This window comes from Onychostoma macrolepis, chromosome 09, assembly GCF_012432095.1.
Source record: "Onychostoma macrolepis isolate SWU-2019 chromosome 09, ASM1243209v1, whole genome shotgun sequence".
NCBI lineage: Eukaryota > Metazoa > Chordata > Actinopteri > Cypriniformes > Cyprinidae > Onychostoma > Onychostoma macrolepis.
This window is the reverse complement of record NC_081163.1, coordinates 35,624,072-35,648,562: the sequence shown is the minus strand read 5'-3', so window position 1 is coordinate 35,648,562 and position 24,491 is coordinate 35,624,072. Positions and strand designations below refer to the sequence as shown.

General features: G+C 36.7%; 1 protein-coding gene across 6 annotated transcripts; it reads right to left on the bottom strand.

Annotated features, from left to right (window-relative positions):
* Positions 1 to 1,134: 1,134 nt before the first annotated feature.
* On the bottom strand, positions 1,135 to 15,647 carry prmt2 (protein arginine methyltransferase 2). Of its 6 annotated transcripts, XM_058787419.1 has the most exons (10): positions 15,480 to 15,647; positions 11,095 to 11,271; positions 10,794 to 10,955; positions 7,652 to 7,816; positions 4,889 to 5,064; positions 4,567 to 4,647; positions 3,674 to 3,803; positions 3,450 to 3,586; positions 3,104 to 3,266; positions 1,135 to 2,901 (listed from the first exon to the last, which is right to left on the bottom strand). In XM_058787419.1, exons 1-10 carry the CDS (start codon positions 15,561 to 15,563, stop codon positions 2,869 to 2,871), a joined length of 1,308 nt encoding a protein of 435 aa, XP_058643402.1. In that variant the 5' UTR covers positions 15,564 to 15,647; the 3' UTR covers positions 1,135 to 2,868. The 6 variants fall into 6 exon arrangements, with proteins under 6 accessions (XP_058643402.1, XP_058643403.1, XP_058643404.1 ...); XM_058787420.1 differs by lacking the exon at positions 4,567 to 4,647; XM_058787421.1 differs by lacking the exons at positions 3,450 to 3,586; positions 3,674 to 3,803; positions 4,567 to 4,647.
* Between the last annotated feature and the right edge of the window lie 8,844 nt (positions 15,648 to 24,491).

Here is a 24,491-nt window from a genome sequence, read left to right as displayed (position 1 = left end):
AAAAATGGCCCGAGCCCGGGCTTGCAGACCTCTAGGACAGGTGTCTTTTATACAGGCAACAAACTGAGACTCCCTGTTAAAATAAACCTACCAATAAAATTATAGACTGATCATTCCTTTGTCAGTGGGAAAACGTACAAAATCAGCAGGGGCCCTGAGGAAAACCACTGGACTAGATAGCCTACCTTGGCAGCAATAATCGTGAAGATTTTTCCCCTTTTATAATGCAGATTATTCACCAGGCTAGTTCTAGTTGAACGTGTGTGGACTCGAATGCCATCATGTAGCATTGATCAATCATAAAATCAGCAGGCTACTAACAGTTCGCAAATAAATCCATACCTTTTCTTGTAACCCGATAAAATCAATCCATGGCGATGAACGTCATCTGAGATGTTTAATCCACTAGCATTCTGAGCATTATTACTGCTGGCGTTCACATCAATCCACAAGGTGTTATTTTAGGTTAGGCTTTTTCCATTCAAGTCAGTATAAAAGCAATTATGCTATGTCTAGCATTAAGTTACTGAGTAAAGGCCTAACAAACTGGTTGCAAAATGATATCCACTCAAAACTTTTTGTCTGCTTGTTACGGTCAAAAAACTGTTAAGTCACATTACTATATGCAATAGCCTATGAGACAGCCCACAATCACTAGATTTTATACAGGTGTTAACTATTTTATAAATGGTGATCAGCACTAAATATTGGTAATATGGAAGTTGCTGCATTTTGCTTTGCTGTGACTTATTACTTTAAAATCGGGGTAAAGAAAAATCAAGTTTGAGCTCACAATGTTTTTTTAATGTAGATAATTTTCATTACTAAAACATCTAATTGCCAAATTTCCAGTGTCCTACCTATAATTAATTTGGCTGGACAAATAATAAAACTTATTTTAAAAAGTTATTTTTCTCAGTTTCACACTCGAGTTAAGGTCTTTTTCCTTTGTAGGTAAGTGTGGACATCCATACTTTAGTTTTATGAAATAAAGATATTTTATGCACAATAATTCAGTTGAAAAATAACTTCTATCTTAATACCTAAAAGTTGGACAAAAAAAAGTGTCTTTCAGAAAAGACAAATGTGTTTAAAGCTTATGGGTTCAGGAACTACAAACAATTTAGTGTGGGTATTTCAACTTTAATGGTTTGTGCAGAAAACAGAGGGAACAGATGAGCGTAAATGAGTATGCAGACTGCATTTACAGTAATTTTATACAAGACATTTTAAGAAAACCAAAATCAGTGTCTAATGTTTAAATATTTTCATAATTGAAAAGTGAGATTTTTAATCAAAACTTCCAAACTGAATTTTCGCCTTTCCTTGCAGGCCACAAATTGTTGAGCAATCTTTTTTTCTCTCAATTTTATCAAGTTTGTCCTTGTGTATATGACACAAAGCACTACTATTCAGCCGTGTTTGTGTCATGGTACTTTGAAGCCATGTTTTTAGCCTTCTAAGACCACTGAAACTTCTCTCAGCTTCTGCTGAGGATACATTATGGATTTCTGGACACATCACCTGAAGGATGCTTGCTGCTTCACTGCGGACTGCATAATATACTTTGATCTGAACATTGCCAACTGTGTGTTAAGGGATATTTTGTCCAGTTGTGGGTACATTTGTATCACATTATGGACCACTCCTGTTAACAGGATGTTTTCCAAATTCCTTAGCATTAGCAGCCATTCCTGCTCAAAATATTCTGCATATGCACAACATCAAGCACTTTTTAAAACTCCATTTTGTAAAACTCAGATGGAGATGAATGCACATGTGTGCACAAGCCTGACCTGTTAGACTTTTAGGATTACAAGAACGGCACAGTGCAATCGGAGAGAGATCAGAAAAGCCTCACTGGATTTTTTTTCTTTGCAACAGCATCCCTCACACAGGCAACATACCACTGATGGTCTGTGTTCGACTTTGGAGAGATGTATTGAGATTCTCCAATTCCAATTCCTCTATACTATAGCCTCTGGTAAGCAAAAGACCAAGAACTTGTGGGACAAAGGGGCCTTATAGATTGAAAGGACCCTTGAACAGATTTTGCAACTTCCTTAAACAAAGATTTAAATTTACCTGACTGCCCAAACAAACTCATGAACCCATTGTAAAGCACTGTGGATAACACGTGAGGCAGTACAAGCATGCTGTGTAATGAGATTTACACAATGGGCACCACAGTGGATGTATGGGGCAAGAGTTTGTTCCTTTTTAATGATGGCCTGTGCTCCAGAATACCTGCCAGCCATATTTGCCGCACCATCAAATGCCTGCCCTCTTAATCCAGTAATGGGCAAATTTAAAGAAAACAGTGAATCATTTTGCGAAGCAATTGGTTCAGTAGATCAAAAGCTTTGAAAAGGTTACTTTCTCCCATCACTAGCGCGAGATTCTCTTGAAGAAGAAACACATGTACGTAATATCCTGAGCTGGATTTGCACTACACATCTCCACCAACAGAGTGTGCTGTTGCTTCAGAAAATGCAAAACAATTGAAAAATAGAGGAGCTTTGCCTACTCCATCATTATTTCATACAATCATATTAAAATATATAGAGTAGACAAATATGCACAAAATCCATGTTTTCTGGAATTTAAAAAAAAAAGTATTGGTTTCAAAGATTTTTAGAGCAAATATTTGAATGAATGAATGAATTAATTAATTAATGAGGCAAATATTTGATCAAATGTAGTCAATTCTACTTTAGTTTTGTCAGATTTATTTAGCTAAAAGAAATCTGAAAATCCCTTCTATAAGATAAAGATGTAGTGTAATGTTTTGTGCACTCCCGATTGTATAGCTGCAAAAAGAAAGAAAAGGTTCTGTTTACTAAGAAAGTTCACGGATGGGTCTTAGGGTCACCTCCACATTGGAAAACACTTTGTCTGAACCTGCAAAAATATTCAGAGTGTGAATGAAGAGTGCTTCAAATATTCATGTTGGTATTACATCTGAGATTTCTTAATGCCAACAAGGTTAAAATCTAGAGTTAAGGTGTTAAATAAAACAAAGCAATTACCAAAATGAAGCAAAACAACAGGAAACAAATGTTTTTTTTAATGAGATTAAGCAATGATAAATGAAGAAACTCACCCTAGAAACTTCTGTGCTATTTATGTTCCATGAAAATGTGATTGACAAGTGGCGTCTCCATACTGGATTTCTCTGCAGACATATGGACCCCACAATAATGTCCCCTTCCTCAACTGTCACTGGTGCATCCAGCATGAAAAGAGTCTGTTTCCAGTGAGTGATCCTGTAAAAAATAAAGGCTTTAAGGTTTAGCATTTAAGGATTCAGATTAATGTTTTACACACAGATTGTCCTGTGAACTGTAAACTGAAAATTAGAACTTGCATTCACATCTGAAAGTGTGAAGTGAATTTGAAGTATGCTATCGTGTATTTTTATTTGGTTATTATCGATTTATGTATCATACTCTGAATATGGTCCGGTGTTCAACTCCACTGATGGTCTATCCTCTTCTAAACTCTGGAAATGTGCACTGAACCAGACAGTGAAGCCATGAAACATGCCTGATTTCTCAACAGTGAAACAAAACTCCCCTCTGAGTCTCTGAACAAGTCAAGAAAAGAAATTAAGTTAACATGTGCTTCCTTTTAAATAAAGGTTATTTCATCTAACCCAAATTTCAACATTTACCTCTAAGTCTGAGACCTGTATCGTGACCATATCAAAAGAGATAACATCAGCTGGTGTGGACAAACAATCCTCAGGTAAGAGATGATGGCTAAATTTAGGCTTGGAGAGAAACTCCTTCTGTGCAAGTGACCTACAAAATATTAACAAATGGTCTGTTTTAACATTTATCATAACAGTGATGTACATAGCTAATGAATTCAGCCATTTTGTGGCAAATCACAATGCAGTACTCTTATTTAATTATTTATTCATTCAAAAATTGAATTAACAAATTTGATTAAAAACAATTATTCAGTAATTGACAGTTATTTATTTCTTTTTACAAGAACAATGCACCGTAGTTTAAGAACTTCTGAATAATTGTTGCATAGAGCATATGTAATCGCTGAAGACACGCCGATATCTTCAGTATGTTATATTTCATGTATGTTATATTTCTTACATGCTCACAGCTGAATGTTGTGGACATATTGGCAGTAGTCTCGGTACTTGCTCTGCCGCAGCAGCAGCAGATCTATTCCGCCAAGACGAAATACATTAACATTGTCATGTACATTACCATGCCAATCCCTCTGAGAGTTATCATGATGCAAATACAGAGTTCTAGTATGAAACTCTAGATGGGGCAGTCCGATAGGTCTAACTCAATCTCACCTAATGACATCATTATCACATGGCACAGCTGATTGGTTCTCTCCTGTATCGGTAGCCAATGAGCTCTCTGCTCAACATTCAAATATATGACTAGTGCTTGTTGTAGCAGTTTCGCAGCGTGCTTCAGAAACCCTCCACCTTCCCCAGCTCCCCCTGTATAGATCTGCTACGAGGTGATTAATGTTTGCTAAAGGGGGTTATTTCATGTATGTTATATTTGCAGCAGTAGTATTTCTTACATGCTCACAGCTGAATGTTGTGGACGTATTGGCAGTAGCAAGTCTTGGTACTTGCTCTGCCACAGCAGCAGCATAGCAGATCTATTCAGCCAAGACCAAATACATTAACACTGTCATGTACATTACCATTCCAAGCCCTCTGAGAGTTGTCATGACAGAAATTAAGTTCATACAGGTGTCCTATCAGAATAACAACAGGTGTAGGTCAACATAATTTCAAACCCACTTGATTGGTATTTTTCACCTAATGCAATGCCAAGTTGCTTAAATACCCACTGAAATTAGGTCATAAAGAGCTGTAAACTAATATGAAAGGCCTCACTGTAGGTAGCTGAAGTCTAGGCCATATGGTTTCTCCCAGAACTCCATTTTTTGCCTGTAGTCAGAAAAGGCCTGGCAAGGAACGACAGTCAGACAGGCAGAGGACGGCCACATCATTCCACCCTCCTTCAGCCAGCGATCACGTGCCAGCAACACTGACTCCACCATATACTCAAACTGAGAAACATAGAGAGTTTTGTTTAGTTTATTTATAAACCACACTTAAAAACAACAGACGTTGAAACCAAAGTGCTATACAAAAATGTAAAACAGGTTAAAAAATTAGACATGTAATGATGCAAAAATAAATGGACAAATGAAAATTTAACACTGATAATTAAAATGTGTTTGTGTATATATAATAAATATATATATATTAGGTGTGTCAACGTTAACACATGCGATTAATTATAAAAATTTAACGCGTTAATATTTTTTTTAACGCAAATTAATCGCTTGAGAAGGTTTGACCCCAACTTCTTCCCGTCATCGCAGCGCTGAAGGTTATCTATCATTGTGTGATGAGGGTACAGCGAACCAGTGTTGCCAGGGCAGCGGCACAAGTGGGCTATTTTGAAAATGCAGTCGCGGGAAAAACTACAGAGCCATGGGTTGCGGGGTTTTTTTTTTTGGGCTACTTTTATAATGTGCCACGGCCACCCAAGGTGTATATAGACAAATACAAATTAAAATAGATCCTTTTACTAATGTGTATTATACATGGAACGTATACCTGGCAACTTAAGAACGGAGAGGCGGTTGTAGCATCACAAACAACGTGAGTTTCAGCAGAGCACATGTTAAGGCTTTTACACAGCAGAAATAAACATGACAACAGCCACTATAGATTATATAAGATAATAAACACATGATTACGATAGGATATTTGTATGTGATTTTCTTGAGAGGGAATGTGTACATCTCAAATGCTAATTTGTGCAGCGATATAAAAGGCTATAAATAGCATAGTTTAACAATAGTAAACGACCAAATTCCACATGTGATCGTAAAAGGAAATTATTACAAACACTCGATGGTGGTTTGAAGTGAGTTCTGAGTAAAAGTGTACTATTAATCTCATAAATTGTCTTATGAAGCATGATGCTAATATTAGCTCTAATGCACCTGCAGAACAGGTCCAATTCTTCTTCATAATGCATTTTGTCATAATACTTCATGTACGGTCGCAAGAAAATGTTTTGTTGTATTTATTTAGAAATACTTTTGATAATAGTTGTGTAAATGTATGCTGGGATTGAAGCGATGTGGCTTAGTAAACGTTTTATTGCCAGTTTAAAGGCTGATAATGGCTGAATAAAAACAAAAGAATAATAAGGATTATGTCTCATACCTGTCGGAAGTGTGAAAGGTTCTGTTTCCTTAAACTAGTTTGTCATGCATCTTTATTTCAACACATTTATAGGTAAATCCTAGTATTTTAAATTTGTGATTAATCATGATTAATCACAGTCCATGACTGTGATTAAGGGGATTACATTTTTTTAATGGATTGACAGCACTAATATATATATATATATATATATATATAATAACCCGAATTCCGGAAATGTTGGGATGTTTTTTTTTTTTTATTTGAATAAAATTAAAACTAAAAGACTTTCAAATCACATGAGCCAATATTTTATTCACAATAGAACATAGAGAACATAACAAATGTTTAAATGGAGAAATATTACACTTTTATCCACTAAATGTGCTTATTTCAAATCTCAAACCAACTTAAAGGTGCATTACTGCCGCCTACTGATCTGGAGTGTGGGGTGAACATAGATTTGGTAGAGAATATATACGTGTTCTGATATGCATTGTCAGCTGTTAGGCCTTTTATAGAGAGGTGTGTGTCTTTCTAAATCATGTCCAAATCAATTTAATTTACCACAGGTGGACTCCAATCAAGGTGTAGAAACATCTCGGCAGTGATCAAGAGAAATGGGAGGCACCTAAGCTAAATTTCAGTTTTTTTCTGAATACTTATGTAAATGTGATATTTCAGTTTTTCCTTTTTATTAAATTTACAGACCTTTCTAAAATTCTTGTTTTCACTTTGTCATTATGAGGTACGGAGTGGAGTGTAAATTAATGAGAAAATTAAGTTAAACAATTGTAGTATCAGGCTGCAACATAATACAATTGAATAAAGCAAAGGGGGTCTGAATACTCTCTGAATGCACTGTGTGTATATATGTGTACATAATGTATATGTGTGTGTGTGCGTGTGTGTGTGTGTGTGCGTGTGTGTGTGTACCGTATATGTGACCCTGGACCACAAAACCAGTCTTAAGTCGCTGGGGTATATTTGTAGCAATAGCCAAAAATACATTGTATGGGCCAAATATTGTCCTATCCCAACAAACCATACATCAATGGAAAGCTTATTTATTCCGCTTTCAAATGATGTATAAATCTCAATTTCAACAAATTGACACTTAAGACTGGTTTTGTGGTCCAGGGTCACATATGTGTTTTTAAATCTGTTTGACATTTTTTTATATATAGCACTTTGGTTTCAATGTTTGTTGTTTTTAAGTGTGCTTTAAAATAAGCTAATATAAATGGGTCTTCAAAGAGGATTTAAACATAGAAATGCAAAGTCATATTACAGTTAAAGTGAAAATAATTTCACGGAGAAATTAACATTGTTTATCCACTCAACAGACCTACTATCTTTGTTCTGTGATATGCGGTTGATTTTTGTCGGTGAAAACTGAAAATATGAAATATGCTGTAATATCCATATTCATACCAGAAGGCAGTTGCCCATCCACTCTGACACTATAACATCCACTTTCCCAGGCAGAGTGAGATTCTCAGCTCTGTCACGAAACACTGTCACGACTCCCTCACAGCCATTCTGCCTCACTAGTTCCTCAGTGTGTTCTGCCATTGAGCTGGCCTCCACAGCATATACCTACAGGAAAAATAAAACAGGCTCTGAATATAAATATTAGCTTTTTATATAAAAATAAATAAATAAATAAAGGAACACTTTGAAAACACATCAGATCTCAATAGGGAAATATATCATTCTGGATATCTATTCTGATATAGACTGGGTAATAGGGATGTGCCCGAATCCGAATACGGTATTCGGAAAGATAATGATGTGTACTACGGCAACCGTAAAGGGAATAAATACAATATATACAAGAAAAATATATTTCAGTGCTTTCACGGAGCCATTATTAATATGTGGGACATTGAAATCACTTAATGAATGCAGCGTTTGCTTTTTACTTTCACTTTTGAGATTCACGATCACACACAGCCTAATCTACTACGTAGCGGCACTACTTACTACACATATCACAGGATTAGATGTTTGTCAGTGGTGCTCAGGATCTGCAAATCATTTGACATCGTCCTTACCTCTCTCTGTTTATGAGGCAAGTGAAATTTAACGTAACAGGCTGCTAGCAAGCAGCTAACCATGTCACTTTTGTGGCCCAATAGAATGCATTATTCGTCTTCCATGCCCTTCTGAATACGGATTCGCTATTCAGGTACATCCCTACTGGGTAATGTGTTAGGAACAAAAGGATGCCACATCGTTTGATGAAAATGAAAATGATCAACCTGCAGAGGGCTGAATTTAAAGACACCACGAAAATCAAAGTGAAAAAATGATCCAGCAGGCTAGTCCATTTTGCTGAAATGGTACTCAGTAGTTTGTATGGCCCCCACGTTCTTGTATGCATGCCTGACAACGTGGAGGCATGCTCCTAATGATGGATGGTGTCCTGGGGTATTTCCACCCAGATCTGGACCTGGGCATCACTGAGCTCCTGGACAGTCTGAGGTGTAACTTGGCAGGCGTCGGATGGACCGAAACATAATGTCCCAGAGGTGTTCTATTGAATTTAGGGTGAGCATAGGGGCCATTCAATGTTATCAATTCCTTCATCCTCCAGGAACTGCCTGCATACTCTCGCCACATGAGTCCAGGCATTGTTGTGCACCAGAAGGAACCCAGGTCTGACAATGGGTCCAAGGATTTCATCCCAATACATAATGACAGTCAGGGTGCCATTGTCTAGCCTGTAAAGGTCTGTGCATCCCTCCATGGATAGGCCTCCCCAGACCACCACTGACCCACCACCAAAGCGGTCATGCTGAACGATGTTACAGGCAGCATAACGTTCTCCACAGTTTCTCGGAGACCCTTTCACGTCTGTCACGTGTGCTCAGGGTGAACCTGCTCTCAGCTGTGAAAAGCACAGGGACAGTCTGACAATTCTGGTGTTCAATAACAAATGCCAATCGAGCTCCACGGTGCCGGGCAGTGAGCGCAGGGCTCACTAGAGGAGATCGGGCCCTCAGGCCACCCTCACGAAGTCTGTTTCTGATTGTTTGGTCGGAGACATTCACACCAGTGGCCTGCTGGCAATGGCACGTATTGATGTGCCATCCTGGAGGAGTTGGACTGCCTGTGCTACCTCTGTAGGGTCCAGGTATCGCCTCATGCTACCAGTAGTGACACTGACCCTAGCCAAATGCAAAACTAGTGAAAAACAATAAAAAAAAAACAAATGACGAGTAGAGAAAAAAAATGTCAGTGGACTCCACCTGTACAACCATTCCTGTTTTGAGGGTCGTCTCATTGTTGCCCATTTAGTGCACCTGTTGTTAATTTCATTAACACCAAAGCAGCTGAAACTGATTAACAACCCCCTCTGCTACTTAACTGACCAGGGCTGCATTTCCCAAAAGCATCGTAAGCCTACGATCAACTTAGACTTAAGGTCATTGCACACTGACTCCGAAATTTTCATATGCGTTTTTTCTTATTCGTTATCCTAAAAATTTGTCACGGACACAAACCTTGCACACTGAGTCCGATGCGTATTAATTAATCCATTGCAAATAAATTTGCAAAACAGTACTAAATGGAGTCTTTAAGCAGTGAGGATGATTTTGTTGTCCTCTCGCTTCTTAAAAAGAGAAAAAGAAAGTAAATATTGGGTCCATCCAATACTGAGATATAGAGAGGAAGGAGAGTTCCCCCTCAGGAGCAGCGAGATTATCACGGGAGATTCAAAGTTTACTTCAGGATGTCAGTTATTCAGTTTGATGCTTTACGGCGCTTTGTGCTGCGAGACAAAGTGGAGGAACTTGACAATCGCCATTCAGGATTTTGGCGATCGCTTGTATGGTGGCTCTGAACTGTCAAAACACCTCTCAAAATGCTTGCTATGGATGCCAAAAATGCCAAAAATCTAACCCGATCCGAATTTTTTTATGACAGACGAAAATTTCGGAGGCAGTGTGTAAAGTGATTGGCATAACGTGAGGTCGAATTAATCTTTTAACGTGCGAAAATTTCGGACGAAATTTGTGTGCAATGACGTTGACGATGCTTTTGGGAAACGCAGCCCAGATCAATATCCCAGGAGTTAAATTGACTTGCTATACTCAGCTCAAAAAAAAAATTAAAGGAACACTTTTTAATCAGTGTAGTTTTTATTATGGTAAAAATAATTCAAAATAAATTTTTCTTTAAAAATGATCTTAGATATTTTAGACCAGTTGTTAATTGCAACTCCATAAACCTTCAAGATAACTGTCCCCATCGAGGGCATAGGTTTGATTTTTGATTAGGAGACCCTAAAATTACACTATACACTGCTTTGGCTAAAATACTAAATAACATGTTTTAAATGCGAGAATAAAGTAATAAGCCAGGGGATTCAAGTGCTTTATTTCTTTTATAAACCAGCAGCAAAATGACTTCTGAATTTAAAGACTATTTGTGTTATAACTGATATAAACAGCCATGAAGATACAAATGTCAATACAAAGAGTTTAGTGGTATTTCTATAGGCATTTGCTATGATTTACACCCATGATGAGGTTTCATGATTTTAAAACAAATATTTAGTTTGTCTCACCGCAGCAGGTTGTGCTAGACGGGCGCAGAAGAGGCTGATGACCCCTGTCCCGCAGCCCAAGTCCATGACCACCTTCCCCCTCAGGGCGGCGCTATTACTCAGGATCACCTGCCTGTATGCTTCTGTGCGGGGTTTATCTGACAGCATCTCCAGATGAAGCCTCTGACAGCAGGATTCAGAAAATACATGTTAACCATACGTTCGCTTTAGCATGAAGAATCCTATGTTTTTAATCATACTTGAAAGATTTTTAAATGGATGTTAAGTTTTAGACTGACAAGCTTAACATTTCAGTACTCACTAATGTCCCATAATTGCCAAAGTATTCTTCATCTTGCCAAGCATCTTTCTCATCCTCATCTCTTTGATGCAAATAGCTGGATGGGACATAACCAAAGTGACCCTGCAGTTCAGCCCACCACCAGATGTCTGAACTCCTGTCATAGACCTTCAATTTATCACCAACTGAGAAACTAAGCTGTCGGTTAAAGAAAAACAAGGAAATAAAAATACATGTTTGTTTATTTATTATTTTATTTTTTTTATTTTGCGTATCTTGTGAGCACATGTACTTTTGAATCGCCCTGTTTAAGCTATTGTACTAAGCTATGGTAAAGTTGGTTTTTCGACATTCGTTAGACATTCGATCTTTTCCTCAGCATTAATTTAAATGTGACCCAAAACCAGTCTTAAGTCGCTGGGGTATATTTGTAGCAATAGCCAACAATACATTGTATGGGTCAAAATTATCGATTTTTCTTTTATGCCAAAAATCATTAGGATATTAAGTAAAGATCATGTTCCATGAAGATATTTTGTAAATTTCTTACCGTAAATATATCAAAACTTCATTTTTGAGTAGTAATATGCATTGCTAAGAACTTAATTTTAACAACTTTAAAGGTGATTTTCTCAATATTTAGATTTTTTTGCACCCTCAGATTCCAGATTTTCAAATAGTTGTATCTCAGCCAAATATTTTCCGATCCTAACAAACCATACATCAATTTATTCAGCTTATTGATTCAGCTTTCAGATGATGAATAAATCTCAATTTAAAAAAATTGACACTTAAGACTGGTTTTGTCATCCAGGGTCACATATGTAATCGCATAATAGTCATTGCTCATGCTGTATCTCGTCCAGATCACATTTAAAAGCATAATATCACAATTAATAATAATATTATTCAATGATGTAATCGTTTTAAGCATCAGAAGTAGAAAAAGTCCTCACAACAATCCCCACTTGGGCATGTCAAGTTAGGGAGTGTCTCAAAAGTGCAAAATCCACAATAAATCTGGTTAAATATGTGCATTATTTCATAAAAACACTAAAAAAGTGATACTTTTTCATGTGTAGTTTATGTTAATAATGCAAATAGATGAGGTATAGATTAAGACAGTTGTTAACTTTTATATGATTAATATATCTGTTATGTAAGTAAACTGATTGTCTTAATGCAATAAATCTGTTTAACAGTGGTTGTTTTATGTAAATAACTCAAATCACATACAATGTATTTATACATACATGAAGCATATAATACACAACTCAGATTTATATATATACAGTCATGGCCAAAAATATCGAAAATAGGATTTTGTGTATTTTTAATGAATTTTTACGTCAAACAAACCTATTAAACTCCCTGGTCATGTGACCTGATGACATCACGACTAGTCTACTTTGTTCACACGCATTTCCTTTCCATCATACACGAGTCGGGATTGCGAAAAGAACAATTAGTGTATTTTTAATGAATTTTTCCCTCACACAAACCTATTAAACTTCCTGGTCATGTGACCTGATGATGTCACACTAGTTGTAATATCTTCACACAATCCAGACACACATCAAAGCTTTAAAATAAATTGGATAAAGAACTGTATCGATAAGCCCTCCTCTATATGGAGTCTGATACATCATGTTATTTTTCCAAACTAGTTTAAGTTTCTTATTACGGTGTAATTATAGCATTATGAACATCCCTATCAAACTGTCCCGTTTTTATAGGCATATAAAACAAACAAACAAAAAACGATAAGAAAATTGTTTCAGGAGGAGTCTGTTTTTATGTCATCTCGATTCTAATTTTGAATTTACACATAGAAATGTAATTTTTGGTTTTCTTAATTGTGAAAAGGAAAGTGTTATTTATTTCATAAATCTTATTTTCCTCTTAGCTAAATACCATATTCATAAATGTACATTTTCTAAATGCAAACCTCTTTTTTGACATCGTCGAGACCATTATTCTATAGTATCTCTCCAGATAGGTCCATGTTCACACTCTCTCATTTTCAGTTCAGCCCACTCAGTTTCTACAGGTCAGGTCAGGGAACTGGAACTATTTTCTGCAGTTCTCCAGCTGTGGTCCTTGGAGAGTCTTTGGCCGCTCAAACTCTTCTCCTCACTGTGCATCAGGACGATATAGACACACGTCCTCTTCCAGGCCTCTTCCAAATAGATTCCCCTATTTTTAATTGTTTTACTTCAATGAAAGGTTAGGTTTTTGTGAATTTTTTTTGAATGAAAGATTAACAATGCAGATTCATATTTACCAAGGGTGTCAATAATTCTGGCCATGACTGTATATACACACTTTATACATTTTTTATAATATACATTTTTGAAAAAACTATTTTAAAATTACCAAAGACATATTTCCACAAACAACTACATGAGAGGTGTTTGACAAATATTTTTGAATATTATACAGTGGGTGTGGCAATATGAGGGAACATAACAATTATATAGATTTGAATATTTCAAAAATTCACCAAAAATACACAAAATCATATTTCCAAAATCCAAGTAATGTATATGATGTGTGTCAGGATTGTGTGAAGATATTACAACTAGTGTGACATCATCAGGTCACATGACCAGGAAGTTTAATAGGTTTGTTTGACGTAAAAATTCATTAAAATACACTAATTGTTCTTTTCGCAATCCGACTCGTGTATGATGGAAAGGAAATGCGTGTGAACATAGTAGACTAGCTGTGATGTCATCAGGTCACATGACCAGGAAGTTTAATAGGTTTGTATGACGGAAAAATTAATTAAAAATACAGTGTTATTTTGACGATAAGATTCATGTATGATGGAAAGGAAATGCATGTGACCAGCAGCTGTATTACATTTTTAACGCAAATAAACAATCTGCGTTACAATTACAATTATTTTCAGGACATAGGAAATGTGAGTAAATATGATGTTACACATCCAAATAAAACACTTTGGTGGCGTTGTGGTAGAGCGTTGGCCAGCAATCAGGAGACATCACAAGAACTTGAGTTCGATTCCTGGGTCATTGTACAGAAACGTCCACTTTTAGTATGGCAAGGTGTCTTAAACTATATATATATTTTTTTTTAACATTTAAACTTAGACCACATTATTAGATTACTTTATGAATACATATGAATGACAGATTAATTTTTTTTTTTAGCTTTTTTGTGCAATTATTTCAAGACCACATGTATCATTTTTTGTCACTGGTGTTACCTTCTTTAGCAATATTAAAAGTTTTTATAAAATATTATTTCTAAAAAAAAAAAAAAAAACATTTCAGCACATGTAGTCAGAGTTACAGAAAAATAATGAAAATACAAGAAATAAGGAGATTATGTTGTATTTATTTAATGTGACAGACAAAAACAGTACAGTAACACAGTAACACAGCACAGTAACACCAGTGACATACATTAGACCTGATATACTGATCTTCAATCACTGGTGTTATCCATAAGGAAGGTAACACCAGTGACAGTAACACCAGAGACACTTTTCATGAAAAATGCATTTTACAAAATGTCTGCTGCAAGGTATCAAGCCACATGTTGTCAATCATGGTATACTCACTAAATTAAGTAGTTTAATCCTTTTGTATTATAGTTTTGTTTTGTTTTTTTACAGTTCCCTAACAATAGGTCAAATAGGTCACACCAGTGACATCAACTAAAAGATTTGTGGTGCTTGGAATTCTATATAATTAATAATGCCACATTGATGGCTCAGGAAGGTGGAATTGTTCAAATAACATATTGTTTCATTTTAAAATATAAAAAAATTGTAACCCTAATGTGTATTTCAATTGTAATATTTCTGTAACGTCTAGGGACAGTAAAGTGGACGTTTCTGTAGAATGACTTATGTCAGGTCGATGTAGAATTAATTTCCTTTCTCTCACTCATTTTCCTATTTACTGTGTCCTATAACATAAATGTTGGCAAATTAAAAATATGTTCATAAACAAAGCTATGTACTTGGTTAACATGCTAAATAAATATGAATACATTTTAAAAATCGTTGCGTAAGCTTATGTGGTTTTGTACCAAATCAGTTTCGTTCATATGTTTAATACTGAATTTGCATAACGCTGTTTGTGTTTTAGAGCTGGAGATACTTTTTTTTTTTAATCTATTCACACTTTATAGACGCTCCCTAACTTTCCAAGCCGAATGTCAAACGAAAACCAACTTTAACGCGATGGCTTTAGAAGACTAAAAATATAGGGCAAATCAGATGTTGACAGATATTTTATAAGCAAAGTCATTTGATCAGTCTTCTATCCCCCAAAAATGAATAGGCTATTCATCATGATGAGTAAATGCACACTGTGGCAGTGAAATCTGGGTTTATTTTGAAAGGCGATCATCATGTGCACAGAAGCTTGTACCTGCTCATCTCCTTCAGCCACAAAATCCGCAAGTCCCACATACTCTTCTGCTTCATGACCATCACTGCTTTCATTTTCAAGCATTTCAGCGGCTCAAAACTGCTACACACAAACAGAAATCACGAAACGCAAGCGTACTAACTCTCCGCAACAGAAAGTGTCTGGAACTGTTACATTTTTCCACGGCGCCCCGCCCACCGCACGATTTTCAAAATTAAAGACCTGTGAAGATTTGTGACTTGTGAAGAAAAGATGCTTAAGTTTATAGGTAAAATTTGAAAAAGTTAAATTGCAAAGACAAACAACCATGAGCAAATTTCATCAGTCAATAGCACTGCTGAGCATTTTCTCCTTAGCGTATTATAAACGCAGTATATTATAAACATTTAAAAACGCTGTTTATAAAGTCATAATTTTGTTAGAATGGTGTTTTATAATAATTATCTGTTTGCAATAGTTACTTTTTACTATTTTTCATTTTATTTATTAATTATAGGCTGATATTAGTATACGAAATCCTGACTTATCTCCGTTCCTCAGCATATCCAATAGCTCAGAACAACTTGATGATGTAACAGGAACTATGGACTCTCTCTTTTCTAGCACTTTAGATGCGGTTGCTCCTATACGCTTAAGGAAGATTAAGGATAAGAGTCCAACACCGTGGTATAATGAGCACACTCGCGCCCTAAAGAGAGCAGCCCGGAAAATGGAGCGCAGCTGGAGGAAAACTAAATTAGAGGTATTTTGTTTAGCTTGGCGGGAAAGTACCCTATCCTACAGAAAAGCATTAAAAACTGCTAGATCTGATTACTTTTCGTCTCTTCTAGAAGAAAACAAACATAACCCCCGGGATTTATTCAATACAGTAACTAAATTAACGGAAAATCAAGCATCAACAGGTGTTGGCATTTCCCAAGAGCATAGCAGTAATGACTTTATGAACTACTTTACTTCCAAGATCGATACTATCAGAGATAAAATTGTATCCCTGCAGCCGTCAGCTACAGTATCGCATCAGATAGCGCACTATAGACCCCCTGAGGAACAATTCCACTCATTCTCTACTGTGGGAGAGGAATAATTGTATAAACTTGTTAAATCATCTAAACCAACAACATGTATGTTAGACCCGATTCCATCTAAACTACTAAAAGAGCTGCTTCCAGAAGTCATAGATCCTCTTTTGGCTATTATTAATTCATCATTGTCATTAGGATATGTCCCCAAAACCTTCAAATTGGCTGTTATTAAAGTGCTTTGAGCGGCTGGTCCTGGAACACCTAAAAGACTCTCTACCATCCACATTGGACTCACACCAGTTTGCCTACCGTAGCAATAGGAGCACAGAGGATGCAGTTTCCATGGCACTGCACTCTGTGCTCACTCACCTGGACAATAAGAACACTTATGCACGTATGCTGTTTGTTGACTTCAGCTCAGCATTCAACACTGTCATCCCAACCAAGTTAATAGCCAAACTTGGAGACCTGGGCATCAATACCTCAATGTGCAACTGGATTTTGGACTTCCTGACCAACAGACCCCAGAATGTTCGATCAGGATTCACCTGCTCCACATCCATCACACTTAACACTGGTGTACCACAGGGCTGTGTGCTAAGCCCGTTTCTCTACTCCTTTTCACCTCCGACTGCAAGCCTGTGTATGGATCTAATTCCATCGTCAAGTTTGCAGACGACACCACGGTGATTGGCCTCATCAGTAACAACGATGAGACTGCCTATAGGGAGGAGATCCAGCACCTGGCCACATGGTGCACTGAAAATAACCTGCTCCTCAACACCACCAAAACGAAGGAGCTCATCGTGGACTTCAGGAAGGAGTCAAGAGGCACACACGACACCATCCACATCAATGGAATGGCTGTTGAGCGTGTCTCCAGTTTCAAGTTCCTGGGGATCCACATCTCGGCGGACATGTTGTGGAAAACCAACACCTCCAGCCTGGTCAAGAAGGCTCACCAGCGCCTCTTCTTTCTGAAGACACTGAGGAAGAATCAGCTCTCCTCAGCTATCCTGGTGAACTTCTATCGCTGCGCAATAGAAAGCATCCTGACCAACTGTGTCACAGTATGGTATGGGAGCTGCTCTGTTGCGGAGCGCAAGGCACTGCAGCGGGTGGTGAAAACTGCCCAGCGCATCACAGGGACTCCACTACCTGCCATCGAACACATCCAGAGGAAACGCTGTCTGCATCGAGCTCGCAGCATCCTTAAGGACTCCTCTCACCCAGCCCACAGACTGTTTTCTCTCCTGCCCTCCGGCAGGCGTTTCAGGTGCCTCCGGACCAGGACCAGCAGACTAAAGAACAGTTTCTTCCCCAGAGCTGTCTCTTTACTGAACTCTAACCCCCGTTGATCCACTTCCTCATATATTGTTAACTCTTCTCTCCTACCTCACATCGGCCTCATTTGCACTACTGAATGTAAATTTTTATTACAGTAACAACTGTTTACTTTTGTATCTTGCACTACCATACCTAAATTGGATTATGCTCATTTGCACTGCTGACTGTTGTTTACATTATCAATGTTTACATTAACATTTTGCACCGTATGTCTAATTGTAATATGCAATCACTTCCACTGCACTTTTACACCTTGTTTATAGTAATAGCCATCTGTATATATATTATATTGATAGTACATATCACCTGTAAATTCTGTTTATAGTAATAGCCATCTGTATATTTATTCACTATACATATTCACCTGTAAATTCTGTTTATATTAATAACCATCTTTCTATATATATTTATACATATATTCAGTACATATCCTTGTCCTGCACTTATTCAACCATTGTATATCCTGCACTTGCTGCTATTGCACTTCTGGTTAGACCTAAACTGCATTTCGTTGCCCTGTACCTGTACTTGTGTAATGACAATAAAGTTGAATCTAATCTAATCTAATCTTATTAAGCCTCTCATTAAAAACCACAACTTGACCCCAAAGATCTAGTTAATTACAGACCGATCTCAAATCTCCCTTTTCTGTCAAAGATACTAGAAAAGGTAGTATCCTCACAATTATATTCCTTCGTAGAGAAAAATGATATCTGTGAGGAATTCCAGTCAGGATTTAGATCGTATCATAGTACTGAGACTGCTCTCATTAGAGTTACAAATGACCTGCTTCTATCATCTGATCGTGGTTGTATCTCTTTATTAGTTCTACTGGATCTTAGCGCTGCGTTCGACACTATCGACCATTCTTTTGAATAGACTACAAAACTTTGTTGTGCAGGGTTTGATACATAAATATAATTTTAATTTAGCTCAAAGGGAATCATTTATGATTTTATAGGTAATTTGAACAGAATCACTGTTCTGCGGCTGATCACTGAGTCGGCAGCGATTCACTGAACGAGCCGTATAACATCAACTCTGCACTGGATATTAAAATCCAAAATATAGTGAAAACACTATTAATAAGCACAGTAACAAGATCGGCAGATTAAGACATTAACTTGTAAGCACAAAACACAAGATACTTCTCTTTTGAATATAAATAAGACTTTATTTATATAAACCTAAGACAAACTAATCTAACATGAACACACGCATTCACACATTCACACGTTGCAGAAAGAGAGAAAGGATGAGTTTAGAGAATGAGAATGTGAAATCCCAAGTTTATAGCAATATGTGCTATTGCATAGACCTGAACAAACCATCAATCACTTAATTAATACATAGTTTCTCAATGAGGCTAAAATTTATATTAAATGCACCAGTTCAGTTAGAATCTGGAGTTGTTTTACTTGCGTTGCCTTTGTGTTACAGGGATTCCCTTCTGTCCTCGTCGTCGTTGCAGGAAAGGGGTTTTCCCGAGTTGGTGATTGGCTGGAAGTTCAGTAGTCTTTGAAGTGATGTCTTGGGAAGCCAATGGTTGGGCGTTGGCTGAGGATGGTCTTGGAGTCCGTTGCTGGTTGAAGTTTGAAGCGGGTGCAGTCGGAGCTGGACTTTGCGGCAAACTTAACTTTTGAACACGAGACTCAACGGAAAGAAAAGAAACTAAAGTAAAAGAATAAAATGAGTAACGAGACTAGGTGGTTTTTCCTCTCATCGTGGTGTTAAGTAGCAACTGGCCTGTAGGCCAGAGCACGCTCAAAGAGCGCTAAAACAGCGTCAAAACGCGGTGTCGAGAAGAAGGGGAGATTTGATGGTGTCCTGAGGTTTTAAACTCGGCTTCTGGACACATCCCATCTGGTGTCTTGACCAATTAGATAGGCTATTATCTTAGCTAGGGTTGTTCCTTCCATCATAAATCAGCATGTTATCAGTCACATGGTCTGAATTTTACACACTCTTGCAAAGTATAATTTTGGATGTGATTTCTATAACCAGAATATGATACATTTGACAAAGAATCAGTTGGAAGAAACGTTTCAAGCTAGAAATGTCAAACTCATACATACCAAACACGACTAACCTTAAAGTCATTCAATAGTTATTAGAAAGACATACATAATATGTGCTTAAAACATGATAGTCTAATGTGTGGTTACATACATAATATAGTGTTATGCCTAGAAAAGTTCCTTTTAGGATGATTTTATATGCATATGAAAAAGAAAGTCTCTGTGTAGATCTGTGGGGACCAAAAGACATGTTCTTTGGACAGAAGGATTTCCGTCTGGTTCTTTGTCTTCTATGTGTGGGGGAAAAGTCAATCTAAAGAAGCTTGTGATTTCTCTCGTGGAACACATGTGATGGCCATCTCTTTGACCATTAATCTTGATTATTTACCCCAAATTTGACGATCTCCTTCCTGCGTTGAACACTTATCAATAAGTGTTCTTTTGTCTTAATGTTGCAAACTGTTCTGGAAGAGGCTTGTTGGTTAGGTCCAGAGGTCCAGAGGTCGGAGATGGGCATCTTTACGACGTTGTCATGTTCTCCTGGAATTTCGGCTCCTCATGTTTCGATGTCCTGATCGAATCTTAGTTTTGTCTGACTCGTTCTGATGCTACATACAGTGGAAGTGCCTTAGCATGGTTCAAATCGTACTTATCTGACCGCCATCAGTTCGTAGCAGTGAATGAAGAGGTATCATATCGATCACAAGTGCAGTATGGAGTACCTCAAGGCTCAGTACTAGGGCCGTTACTTTTCACGCTCTAATCCCTTGGGAGATATTATCAGAAGACATGGTGTTAGCTTTCACTGTTATGCTGATGATACTCAGCTCTATATTTCTTCGCGGCCCGGTGAAACACACCAAATTGAGAAACTAACGGAATGCATAGTCGATATAAAAAACTGGATGACGAGTAATTTTTTACTGCTAAATTCTGAAAAAACAGAGGTGTTAATTATCGGACCTAAAAACCCCACATGTAATAACCTAGAACATTATCTAACACTTGACGGCTGCTCTGTCAATTCTTCTTCATCAGTCAGGAACCTAGGTGTGCTGTTCGATAGCAATCTTTCATTTGAAAGCCATGTTTCTAGCATCTGTAAAACTGCATTTTTTCATCTCAAAAGCATATCTAAATTGCGACCAATGCTCTCAACGTCAAATGCAGAAATGTTAATTCATGCGTTTATGACCTCAAGGTTAGACTATTGTAATGCTTTATTGGGTGGTTGTTCTGCACGCTTGATCAACAAACTACAGTTAGTCCAAAATGCAGCAGCTAGAGTCCTTACTAGAACCAGGAAATATGACCATATTAGCCCGGTTCTGTCAACACTGCACTGGCTCCCTATCAAGCATCGGATAGATTTTAAAATCTTGTTAATTACTTATAAAGCCCTGAATGGTTTAGCTCCTCAGTACTTGAGCGAGCTCAAGCTTATAGTCCTCCACGTCTGCTGCGTTCTCAAAACTCCGGCCGTTTGATAATACCTAGAATATCAAAATCGACTGCGGGCGGCAGATCCTATTCCTATTTAGCACCCAAACTATGGAACAGTCTACCTAACACTGTTCGGGAGGCAGACACACTCTGTCAGTTTAAATCTAGATTAAAGACCCATCTCTTTAGCCTGGCTTACACATAACACATTAATACGCTTCTATTATTCAAATCCGTTAAAGGATTGTTAGGCTGCATTAATTAGATCAACCGGAACCGGGAACACTCCCCATAACACACGGTGTACTCGTTACATCATAAGTTGAATGGCATCTACGCTAATATTTGTCTGTTTCTTTCCTAGTCTGTTTCTCAGTCCGTATCCGATCAGATGGTGGATCAGCACCAAGAGATGATGTCTACAGCCCTGATCGTCAGCGGAGACCAGGACACCCAGATGACCCCCAGAGATATATCCCCAGATATATCAACCAAAAATAACAAAATAACTAAAATATAATAAAATACCTAACTACATAATACTACTATTGTTAGAAATTGCAACAAAATTAAAATAGAAATATAAACTTTCGTCTGGTCAGAGGAGAACTGACCCCGACTGAGCCTGGTTTCTCCCAAGGTTTTTTTCTCCATTCTGTCTCAGAGGGAGTTTTGGTTCCTTGCCGCTGTCACCTCTGGCTTGCTCAGTTGGGGACACTTAATTTCTAGCGATTATCGCCGATTTGATTGCACAGATACTATTTAAACTAAACTGAGCTAGACAATGACATCTCTGAATTCAATAATGAAATGCCTTTAACTGAAAATTGAAAATTGAGTGTTTAATCTTATCATTATACATTACTGACACTCTATCCTCCAATTTGATACTGTTAAGTGCTTTGACACAATCTGTATTGTAAAAGCGCTATATAAATAAAGGTGACTTGACTTGACATGTGTGTGTCTGTGTGTGTGTGCATGTATGCATATATATATATATATATATATATATATATATATATATATATGGGTGTTTCTTCAACTAGGGGCACTTTTAGCCTTGTGAAGTTGAAAAAAAAAAAAACTTGTTCAAAGGTCACGTAACACAGTCTCATAAGTTTAAATAATTTGTCTAGTTTTAAGGTCTGTAAGAGGACAAATTTAAATTACAAGAGAAATTGTTAATAGTTAATTGTTAATTTTCCAACCTGCAATGAACAAATGTCATTTCCACCACATCTCAATATACAGCTGTTATTTAAACTTATGCCACTCAAAAATTGCCTAAGATCATTTTTCTATCTAGTTTTACCAGTTTTTCCACAATGTACAATAATTATACATTTGTCAATTAGATAAATTAACTGCCCTAAGGACCAAATGCTGAACTGTACACCTGTCACACTCTGAAATTTAATATTGGTTTGGGTAAGAGCTTATTAGAAGATAAATAACTTGAATTTTTATATTAAGTAGAGCATGATCTCATAAATTGTGGATACATATTTAATGTGTGATGAGAACTTTTTAAATATTTTTAAAAAATGTGTGGTGGTGGAAATGACAATGAATTAACGTGAATGTAGAGAAACAGCAGATATATTTATTAGAAAAAGTCTTAAACTCATCACACTCATTAAACTCAATTCACAAAGTCATTAAACATGTCAATTGTACTTTGTACCCATAAATGTAATTTCCACCACAGAGGCAGTGTGGTGGAAATGACATTTCTGTAGTTTTTTGTGAAAAAATGGAAGATAGCTTCACTGATTAGCTTTGAATTAATGCTTAGCATTTCATGTATGCAAAATACTCTTATTTAACTTAAAATTTTTAGATTTTTAAAAACACCCTTGAAGGTACAGCATGTTTGGAAATGACATATAATAAATATATTAACTGATCAAGCAATATTTAACTTGATTTTTCTTCTATTTGCTGTTGATGAAAATTTAAATTCCTTCCATGTCCAACATGTCTGATGTCACTGAACATTTCCATAGAAACCACCTCAACAATCTTTCACACAAACCTTTTAAAGGGACATTACAGTGTTGTGGTGGAAATGACACTAATACTGTGCGACAGCTATATTTTGTATAAAAAGTAATATTGATAGTGGTTTCACATTAAATACTATAATATATTTGAATTATTTTACTAGTGCTTAATTCAGGTACATTAATAGTTACCAGATAAGTCATATTTTTAAACTGTATTTTCATTGGTGAAGTTTAAAAGTCTGGGTGTGCGACAAGTAGAAAACAGTGATTTTATTGTTAAAGAGGAATTTGTCCAAAATTATATGTATTTTTAAAAATATGACCAAGAACATAAAAGTGCCCATAGTCTAAGAATCACCCATATATATATATATATATATATATATATATATATGTGTGTGTGTGTGTGTGTGTGTGTGTATGTATATGTGTGTGTGTATATATATATATATATATATATATATATATATATATATATATACTGTCTATATAAATCCCCGGGGGAATTTTTTTTGTAGCTAATCACAAGTGATTCCAAAGATTATGTCCCTGGTTTCCATTTCAGATATCTGGTAAACTTACCTCAGAAATGGATGTTTGTTTACAAACTAGTTTAAACTCAAGACAGATTAGTGTTCGTGCTCTTTCATCATCAAACTCAAGGTGCAGTGCATGTTCCAGAACCTCACACCTGTGTACACATCTGAAATGTGTATATCAGCCCTAGACTTAAATACTACCCACCCATTGTGTATTTTTCATTATGTAAATACTTCCCTTGTTTGTGAATTAAATGATCACTCATAAATTCTAAAAATGCCACCATTTCAGGAGATCCACTGCAGAGTTCAATAACGTAAAACGTAACGTAAAGAAGTCTCTTGTGCACACCATGACTGCATTTATTTGACAAAAATAAAGTAAAACGGTATTTTTGTCAAAAAAAAAAAAAGGATCTGAATTTTCAACTTTAGAATTTATTTTATTAGCAGAAAACAAAAATATTTGATGTTACACATACTCAGTGTTAAACGCTATAAAACTTAGTAGTGTTGCAATAACCCTGGTCATTTTGCTTCCCTGAATAAGGATTTGCAGCAATAATATTATCCTTTTTTTAATCAGTAAAGCATAGCCTAGATTGTTGCATAGATTGAAATTGAAAGCAGGTGC

What these genes read in the sequence shown, in the direction of transcription:
- prmt2 (XM_058787419.1), bottom strand. Translation starts at nt 15,563, where the DNA reads ATGCTTGAAAATGAAAGCAGTGATGGTCATGAAGCAGAAGAGTATGTG. An exon ending in GTCTAGCACAACCTGCTGCG is followed by an intron (nt 7,817 to 10,793) that starts GTGAGACAAACT and finishes TTTTTCCTGTAG; the next exon opens with GTATATGCTGTGGAGGCCAG. An exon ending in AACACCGGACCATATTCAGA is followed by an intron (nt 3,267 to 3,449) that starts GTATGATACATA and finishes TATTTTTTACAG; the next exon opens with GATCACTCACTGGAAACAGA.